Source organism: Argentina silus (assembly GCF_951799395.1).
Source record: "Argentina silus genome assembly, chromosome: 2".
Taxonomy (NCBI): Eukaryota; Metazoa; Chordata; class Actinopteri; order Argentiniformes; family Argentinidae; genus Argentina; species Argentina silus.
Genome location: NC_139656.1, coordinates 8,242,156 through 8,252,452, shown reverse-complemented (window position 1 = coordinate 8,252,452; position 10,297 = coordinate 8,242,156). Strand labels below are relative to the sequence as shown.

Below are 10,297 nucleotides of genomic sequence, written 5' to 3'. Positions count from 1 at the left end.
CACTGTAACCAGCAATCATAAATTCAAATGGATATACATTTTGTCAGTGTGTTAAGAATTTACTTTTCTCTGAGCTGCTCTGAAACATAGTTTAGGTTCTATGTTCTTGGTATGAATAATTTCTGTTAAATGTCATCCAGAGGTGGCACTCCATAAATGGTGTTACCTAGAAAGCAGTCACAGATGCATTTCATTTTCTCTGTTTACAATAGAAGAGTGTGTAGAGTCTGACTAGTGAAATAGTAATCTAACAAGGGAATCAGAGAATGCAGTAAGTTTTTGCTCAGAACAAGTCTGTTGTTGCTGTTGCCATTGCCATAAGGGAAGTTCATGTGGAGTTGATCTAGTTTCTTGGCAACAGCTCTGGCCTTGCAGCACACCACACAAGGACTGACACCATGGGATGAGGGGCAATTTTTACCTATTCAGAAGAGATTAGGGTCCCCCGCCCTTCATCCACTCCATGCTGGGGAACTTGCTGTTTTTTGATAAATATTTTTCAGACACTTTTATCTCTCAGCAGTAAAAGAAACAAATCTGTGTCCTTGAGAGCTAGTGTTCTGACACAGGTCCTGCACAGCAGGCTTATTCTAGAAATGACCTATGTTTGCTCTCATACAGTATGAGTCATCGTGAGAACAATTTACAACACTATTTCTTCTGCACTGTCTGAAAGCAGAAGGCAAGGGCCTCCTCAGAAGTGGCATGAACTGTTGCCAAACCCTCTGCCTCACCAAACTCCTCCACTTGATTTCTTATAACGTTCAGGTTTGAGAGAGGTGTAAGTGTTGCAATGCTCTGTAGAAACCTACTGGAGGGTTTTCATGATACAGTATGACAAAAACTGCCTCATCAGCCCAGCCCTTACTGTAGTGCACTATCACAAACATCTGCAATGCAGAGAGGGGTGATAGAAAGGACACATTCTCATCACAATATGCAGGTAAAACCTGAATATCTTTTCAAAACACTGGGGTACTGTACACCTAGGAAAATTAGAAAGCGAGGGAGTGAGAGTAAGAGGGGCCCTTTCATTCATCAGTGAGTCACATGTTCCATGCTGATATCCAGGGCTTCTGCTGGAGCCCCAGGAGGACAATCAGGAAGCTGACTCTCCCCAGTCTTTGGGCACTCTGGAGCTCTGGGTGGAACTAACTGCCTCACACTGATGCTAATGAGGGAGTCACTTCCTCTCTCCCCAGGACCCGTGATGCTGCAAGGGCTCTGGGGATACCATGGGGTGCTGTGCAAGTGTGTGTCATGTTTGTATTATGCATTTGAGGAGAGGTGTGTGTGGGGGGCCTGGTTTAGCATTACATAGCATCTACTGAGTAGGTGTGCAGCATACACACACACACACATCAAAAATGAAATGCATTCACACACCATACATTGCATGTAGACTGGGATGGACTGTTTGCTATCTTGTGGCCTAACAAGATGCCACATTGTGCTTGAGGCATTACATTATTAAATTATTAATTCATTAGTAAAGCTTTAAAATGGTACAGCATTTGAGAAGCGTTTACGGTGGATGAGAATATAAGAATGTCCAACAGCCCTCGTACTTGGGAGTGTTCATAAGACTACAGTATGCACTGGGGAAGGAACGTAGCCATGGGGAAGGCATGACAAAACATATCAAGATGCAAATAATTGGATCAAGTGAGTACACAAACTGTGTTGAGAGAGGGTTTAAACCAACAAAGAAAAAAGACAGCACTGTCTTCCTTGTCATATAGTGTGTACTTTGAGTGGAAGTGTGATTTAAGAGATTTGTCTCTCTTTCAGTGAAGCTTAGACCTATGTATGCATAATAGCTCTAGTGGAGGTTCAAGTGCCTCCTCCAGCCTGTTCCCATTACATGGCATGTTATACCATGCACATGTCCCTATGCAAGACTTACTGTAATACCCATACTTCAGTCATGCTCACTGTACACCCGTGCCCCTCCATTCTAATCTGGGCCTCAGGAGAGGGCTCAGCAAATGACTCACCATCTCTTCCATCAACGTAGCCAGCTCTAATCTGTCAGCAGTATAACTGCCTCACATTACATATCCACTGCCCTGTCATCACTACCAATTCTACATTTATATTGAGTTTTTCAGCACAAAACTGTCCCCGCAGCCATCTAAAGTGAACAATATGAAGTTATTGGATATCAGTCACAAAAATAATGCAGTACCGCCCTCTGCTGGTAGAAATGCTAACCCTTTAGGAGATGGTATGCAGGTCAACAAGCTCTGTAAACCAATGATTAGTCTAAAACCCCCAAAACATTGAGAAATTAAACATGATAAAGACATAGATGAGTTAAAGATTATAAACATCTATAATTAACAGAAATCAGTATTGCAATCTTTTATCTCCAAAACAAACAAATGGGCCAAATCCAGCTGAAATAGGACAGTAATTTATATTGAGCGTAATATGGAGCGGAGACAGAAATAAGAAGGAAACACAACCTCTGAATAAATAACAAGATAAATAATCTTTATTTCCATGTCTTTGTCATATAGAAAATTATGTGTCCACAATTAATATTAACAAGGCAATACAGAAAATCTTTTATTTCTGAGTGGTGGGATTCAGGCTCCAGAGACCTACAGTACATGTGTTTGCTATTGGCAGACACAGGATGGAGAATGGTCCATTAGGAGCAGTCCCTAATTGATAATATACACATGGATGATTATTTTAACAGCACAAGAGGCCAAGAGTACCACGGTTACAAGTGGACCACCCTCCTGACTGTCTTAACTCAAACGACTAAAGGGGTCTCTTGAGCCTGTAGCCACACCAAGCCCTTTAATGTACACACATAAAACTTCATTACCCAAGATTGATCACTGGTCATCGCTTTGTGTAAACCAGACACAATTCATTAACACATTCTCAAACATTCTCAAACCAGATTACTATTAGTGAAATTACCATCATTATTCTCGACTCATTATCATAACCATTATTCTTGTTGTTTATTTTACATATCATTTTCTCTCCCTAAAGTAAAATACACAAAATCCCAGCAACCATAAAAACAAAACGGTAACAATGAATAAACAATCTTTATATTCTACAAAAATTGAGATCCTTAGATGCCCAAATGTGCTCAAAGAAAAATAAAATGGTTTCTCGCAGTTCTCTTGCTGTTGGTAAGTAGGTATCATTGATGTAAGTTATCAAAAAATTAAATATAATATACTGTATAGGTTATTTATTACAGTAACAAGGTTCCATGCAATCTTTTATTTTCTGTACAGAGTTCAAGATTTCAGTAGTAAATAACAAGGCTGTACAAACCCACAGGGCCGGGTGTCCTGAGTGCCATTATGCTAGGTTGCCATCATGAATTAGAGCGGGAGGCCCAGTCAGAGAGCTAACAGGGGGTCTTGTTGCCCTGTGCCACTGCCAGCCTAGTTACAGACATCATGTTGCCCTGGTACAATTACTTAAGAACTTTGCTTTCTCACAATTAAACTGTGTGGTGTGTACAGTAACCCAAGAAAAAGTTACCCCATAGCATTCCATTCTGAAATCAAGCAGGATCTTATTTAGATGTGGTGTGGTGGTACTGACCCGAGAACAGTGAGAGGCAACACTACTGGGTTCTCTAGCCTGGGCTGACACAGTGGCAGAGGGCGCCAGGACGACACACTGGTGGCTGCTCCCCCTCCAGCTAACACACTGGCCCAGCACACAGAGCACGAGGACACACGGCAAACCCCAAAACAAGAGCTAAAGAGACAATCCAAACCTCCTGGGTTCATTCAGTCAAATACATTATTATTACTCTTTTAAAAACAATACCCAAGTGAACCTGTAACGCAAAAGCACTGGCGGTAGCAGGAGGAGCAGAGGGAGCACACAGAGTCAGGGTGTGGAGTGTTAGGAGTCCTGCTGGACAAGCACTATCCCAGTGATGAGGGGGCATCAGTTAATAAGATCTCAACTTACTAAAGAACAAGGAATGGAGTCTAATCTTACAGTATTAAAGGGCAAGAGACAGGTCACATGGTAAACATGACGTTGGCCTTTGGAATGGAGTAAGGGTGGAAATAAAGCTAACAAAAATACATTCATATTTGAACCCATGCCCAACTGGCAGGGGCAGTATATTGGAGTGTTACAGATCTATACCTTGATTGATATGTGCATGTGTTCTAGTGTGGGACATCACATAAAAGACTCAGGACTGATAGAAATGGGCTAGGATACACCAATGAAGGCTGTCCAACCCAACTGCTTGCTGCTCATCCTAATCTTCCTACATAGCAGAGTAGGCTGGACAGATTGGGTAAAACCTGTGCTGATTCGAAGCAGTCGCTTCACATTTAAATTTGGTTGCCATATGTCTGAGCAGACCCCGGCTCCTCACATAAGAGCTAAAGACAGCGGCCAAGCAGCGTAAAGCTATTCACACATTCAGGAGAGACACCTCCACACATCACCCAGGGCCACATTAGTTAGAACTCAGGCCCAGAGAGAGGGAGGGAGAAAGAAAGGCGATAAAAGAGGAGGACCGTTTAAGAACAGCACTCCACACAATCTAGAGAAGTCCACTTGGAGAGAGAGGGAAGGAAAGAGAGGCAAGGATAGAGGAAGAGAGCGACACATTACCAGAGGAGTTGTTCTGTGATGATGTCAGCTGACCCTAACAGAGCTGCCCAGATACTAGGGGACACATATATATATATATGTGGGCACACCCAAGGCAGTCTGCCACACGCCTGGAGATGGTCAGACACGCATCGACAGGGAGGGCAGTGGGGTTCCTCTATGCCCACTGGTAACATCCTCCCTGCCAGTGAGGATCCCAGTCTCTGTAGCCTTCTCGCCCTCTGCTTCAGCTCCCTCTTCAACACACAACCCACCGAGTCCTACTGATGCCTCTCCCTCAGCCCTTTCCCTCCATAGTCCAGTTATTGCACCACTACGTACTGTACAGAGTGAAAACCAAATCAGCGGAAATTTTTAAAAGCAACAAGTCTTGGGTGTGTTTTGCAGTGTTGTCACGCTTTCTGGCCTACATGAACGAGGGCATCCATTTGTTCATACACACTCACTCATACACGCAAACTCATGCTTGCAAAAACACGAGCACACACACACGCACACGCACCAATGCAAGCCCTGCCTAATGCAAGCCCTGCTCGTTTCTAGTAGTGGTTGGACATGCAGGACTGGGGAAGGTGGATAGAGGAGAGAGAGGGTGTCTATCTTAAAAAGTGAAGAGGACCAGTGTGTGTGTGTGCGTGGATGTGTGTGGGTGTTCGTGTGTGTGTGTGTGTGTGTGTGTGTGGGGGGGGGGAGGGGGGTGGTAGTTAGAATTTCAGCTGCCTCTTCCTGTACTTATTATCCTCATCACCTGTAAGGAATACAAAAACACATTTAATCAGATATCTCAGGAACTCTTTCTTGTGCTACAGTAAGTATGCAAGTGGTACAGGCAGAAAGCATAGGAGGAAGGAGGGAGAGAAAGACAGTATGAAACGTACCTTTGTATAGAAGGTGAGAGGAGAGAAAGTTTAGGCTGAATAAGGAATGCAGGAGGAAAGGAAAGGAGAGGGGAACAGAGGCTCATCAGTAGGCCAAGGACATAGACAAGTGACAAGCTTCAACTTAGTGCTGAATACAAATATGAACCAGTCAGTCACATTCCTATACTTCTCTACTCGTTAAAGGTATAGTTGTCGATGGGCCAGGAGAAACTGTAATCTATGGTTCAGACTTGTTTAAAGAGCCACTAGATCAATAGACAGGTACTTTATTGATCCCCAAGGGGAAATTAAGGCGTCACAAACAACAAAATAAAGTGGAAATAAAATAATTGAATAAAAATAAAATAAACATCTGAAACATTATATACAGTAAGAACAGTCCAGTATGATTTAACATCCCCCAGCCTTCCCTATTCTTGTTTGTATGCGTCTTTATCATTGCCTCCGTCCTTCCCAACAACGCTTCCCAGGTATGTACATGGGTCCACCTCTTCCAGTGCCTCTCCGTCCAGGTTTATGGCATCGTCTATTTTATGGTTGATGTTCATCACCTTGGTTTACTGATGTGATTTATTGAGTCCTGTTTTGTGATTTTGGTCTGCATTCGTATTTTTGTGTGTGACAGGAGGACTATCAGCGAAGTCCAGGTCTTCTAATTGGGACAGCAGTGTCCACTGTATCCCCAGGTTTTGTTCGGTTATGGTTGTCTTCATGATCCAGTCAACTGCCAAGAGGAAGAGAAAAGGAGACAGCAAACAGCCCTGTCAGACTCCTGTCTCTACTGTAAACCTGTCAGACTCCTGTCTCTACTGTAAACCTGTCAGACTCCTGTCTCTACTGTAAACCTGTCAGTGAGATATCCATTGTGTATGACTCTGTAGGATGATTGTAGATATAGCTGCTGTATGATGGTTATGAACTTCTTTGGAATACCATAGTGTGCCATGAGATTCCATAGGATGTCTTGGTCCAGACTGTCAAATGCTTTTTGGAAGTCGATGAATGTGAGGTTGAGAGATGTGTTCCATTCCAGTGGCTGTTCTACAATGATGCGAAGGGTGGAAATGTGGTCAGTGTATGATCTGTCCTGCCGGAAACCTGCTTGTTGGTCTCTGAGCTCTTTGTCCAGTTCTTTCGAAAGTCTTTCCAGAATGATCCTGCTTAAAACTTTCCCTGGCACAGATATAAGCATGATGCCCCTGTAGTTGTTGCAGTCTTGAAGGTTGCCTTTTTGGGGTAGTTTCACCAGATACCCTTCTGTCCAGTCGCTTGGCACCTTTTCTTCATCCCAGATCTGTCCAAAGAGTTGGTGAAGTAATATGGTTGCTGTTTCCGGGTCTGTTTTGATGGCTTCTGGAGATATTCTGTCAGGTCCTGGTGCTTTGTTGTTTTTCAGCTTTTGAATAGCCTTTTTTATTTCTTGTTTATTGGGCTTATTGTTATTGACCTGTAGGGGGTATTCAAATGGAGGGATGCTGGCTGGTTCTGTATGGGTCTATTCAATAGGTCCCTGAAGTGTTCGGCCCATCTTCTCAGCTGGTCTTCTTGCTTTGTAAGTGTTTTCTTGCCTCTATCCTTGCCTTCTTCATTTTCTGCCATCTCTGGTCCAGGGTTTGTTCTTGTTCTTCCAGATTGTCCAGGGGGTGGAACCGGTTTGAAAGGCTGATTTGGAATTGCTCTCTGATGTTCTGATCTTGGAGGAGGCTGACATTGTATCTTGTGCTGATTTTTCTTGCTGTGTCTGTGAATTTCTTGAGTTTTAAGCGAAGTGTTCCTATTTGGAGGTGGTGGTCTGTTGCAGCATCAGCTCCTCTTTTCAGCCTAACGTCTTGGAGAGATCTCCTGAATTTCTTATTGATGCACATATGGTCAATCTGATTTTCAGTTTTGTGGTCTGGGGAAACCCATGTGGCTTTGTGCACTCTTATGTGGGAAGACACTACCTCAAATAACAAGGTTATGGAATGCGCGGAGATCTGTGAATTGTTCTCCATTGTTGTTCATGTCTCCTGTTTGCCCATTACTTGTTCTTTTCCTGTGTTGTCTTGGCCTATCTTAGCATTAAAATCTCCTGTCACTATGATGTCTTTTTTTTCCTCTGTCTGTTGATTACTTGTTGTAGGATTTCGTAGAAGTTGTCTTTTGTTTGCTGTTCTGCCTCATTTGTTGTTGCGTAGCACTGGATGATGGTGACTTTCTTTGTTTTTGTGAAAAACCTTGCTGTGATTGTGCGAGCGTTCACTGCCTCCCACTCCATGAGAGACCTGGCTGCTTCTCTTGAGAGCATGTTTCCTACTCCTTCTTGTCTTGATCGTGACTTAAGTATATTATTGTTTCTCCACTTGAAAGTTGTGTTTTCCCTGCTTGGATCCATCTTGTTTCGCTGAGCTCTATTCGCAAAATATTGTACTTTTTCATTTCAGCTGCTATCTGTGAAGCTTTACCTGCTTGGTACATTGTTCGTATGTTCCAGGCGCCAATCTTTGTGGTGTGTTTGGTTGTAAGAAGGGGGGTCAACTGAGCAACTTCCTTTCATCTTTCATTGTGCAGCGTCATGCTTGTCTGGGGGGAGACACCTTCCACTTCCAAACCTTGCTGTATATTTTCCATGAATGTTTCTGTAATCACGTTTGTTCCACTAAGCGGATGATTGGTGCACCTAGCTTTACCAGAGCCCTCTTAGCCAGCATGTTTCCAGGTGGCTCCATACAGGCCTTCATGGTTACCGTAGCGGCCCGGGTGGCTAAACCACCAACCATACTTCGCCCTGCCTGGCAATCCCGTACTTTACCTGTTTCCACCTCTCACGACTTGGACGGGGGGTTGCGTTTTGAGAGGTGAGGACAGAACCAGCTTTCCTAATAAGCTTGTTCACCTTCTTGGTGTCACCTTCCTTGATGCTGCCCCTCCAGCATACCACAGCGTACAGCACTGCGCTGCTAACTTCAGCTATAATAACACTTAGACAAAGATCAAAATTGCATGGCCAAATAAACTCAAGTAAACTTCATGACTTGGTTGGTTAGGGTTAGGAATATTGAACTCCGTCTAATTGCCTCCCTCACATAGTTTTTTAGCCATGGCTAACCTGTAAGTTAGCTGAAGTAAGTAGTGGCTATTTAAACAACTCTGAACCATTGATTACAGTTTCTCCTGGCCCTAGAGCTACTTTCAGGGTAGGGAACCATCAGACTACACAGTGTAAAAAAGTGATCCCTTTAAGGAGAGCTCAACAAGAACATTGCACATCTCTAAAAACACAGCTTTAATATCATGTTGTTTTTCTCCAGAGGGGTATACTACGAAGCAAGCTAAACATATTCAGGATTATCCAAAGTTAACAGGCTTGAGTTATTGTGAAATTCAGGTTCAGGCTTCCTCAATGTCACCAACAGGGATCCTGATTCAACACCTGCCGCTAATTTAAGAGATTTAAGTAGTGCTGCCTCTCAGTCGATCAGCTATGTTCAGTGAATCAACCACTGATTTCAATGCAGAAAGCAGTGAGTCATGCCACATTGACATTGTTACTGAAGTGAGCTAACTCAGCTTTCTTGAATCAACTGTCAAGAAGTGTCCACCATGCAATAAGAAACTTTTTTATTGAATAAACTGTTCATGCAATAAGTATCAAATGTATTCTTATGTTATTTTACTTTAGCCTACATTTATTAGCGATAATTTTGACAATCTTTTAGCAAATGTTATACTTGATAAATATATTTGTATCACTCGTCTTTTGTGCAATAAACCTCTGATATGGCTTTAAATGTAATTATTTGCGAGAAAGGGGATACATGGATAGAGCCCAAATTCAGGATAATATGCAGTTAGCCTGCCCCAGGGCAGGTTAGAGTTTCAGGATAAGTATATAGTAATGTATCTGGCTAAAGGGTGAGCCACCTTGGTGACAAGGGTTATCCCGAGTTGGAGCTAAATTTGGTAAAAGTTAGCCCACTAACTCCCTTAGCTCGCTTCATACTGTAGTATACCCCTTTGGTACTCTACACTGTGTTAGGGTTAGTGGTGATCAGTGTTGTACCATCTAAGTGGTGACGGGAGAGGTACTTAAGGGCCTCATCCAGGAGGATGACAGGGATGGAGATCTTCAGGACCACGATCCACTGGTTCCAGTGAAGAGGAGTCACCTGGAAGATTAGCTGCAGGCCAGAGGGAGAGGGATGAGGTCACAGGAACACACAATAGACACCTGCTCTGCTACTGCAGAGATCTTCTGCTTTTTGGCATTTCTTCTAGTAAGAGGTATGAAACATATCTGTTGGTGCCACGCTCAATCTGCCTCCACAGAGTCACTGGCTATCTCAGGTAATCAGATAGACGGTTACACCCTTAGCCGTGCAAAAATGATTACAGCGTGTGGCCCATTACCTACAGTAGAATATGGCAGACAGCCAGTCAGGGACAGAGTGTGTACTGTATGTATACTCACGGGTAGAGGTTCAACGTAGAGGATGAGGAAGTGAAGGGACAGGGAGAGGATGATGGCTCCCAGCAGCCAGAAGTTGACCCAAGGAGGCATCCTGATCAGAGACTGGTTCTCAGACAGGCTGGGAGAGGGAGAAGATGTGAACAAACCACAACTTTGTACTGTAACCCTAAAAACAACCCTCAACTGGACATCAGGAGCTAAACTGAGACTATAGACTATAACCATTGATTTGACTAAAGCTCTCAGTAGCAAGCTAGTTAGGCCAAAACATAAAAAGACTGAGGGCTTTAAAGGTTCCAGTTTCATCATCTTCAGGTGGGAAAAATAAATTTAATGTGTATGT

At 43.3% G+C, this 10,297-nt stretch overlaps 1 protein-coding gene across 1 annotated transcript in view; it reads right to left on the bottom strand.

Moving 5' to 3' along the window:
* Positions 1-2,475: 2,475 nt before the first annotated feature.
* atp2a3 (ATPase sarcoplasmic/endoplasmic reticulum Ca2+ transporting 3) overlaps positions 2,476-10,297 on the bottom strand; it is a 43,412-nt gene continuing 35,590 nt past the window's right edge. Inside the window, exons 19-21 of the mRNA XM_083665370.1 lie at positions 9,955-10,072; positions 9,547-9,664; positions 2,476-5,371 (exon numbers count right to left, since the gene is read on the bottom strand). Of these exons, the coding sequence (XP_083521496.1) occupies positions 5,328-5,371; positions 9,547-9,664; positions 9,955-10,072 (280 nt within the window). The 3' untranslated portion in view covers positions 2,476-5,327. The remainder of the gene's footprint in view (positions 5,372-9,546; positions 9,665-9,954; positions 10,073-10,297) is intronic.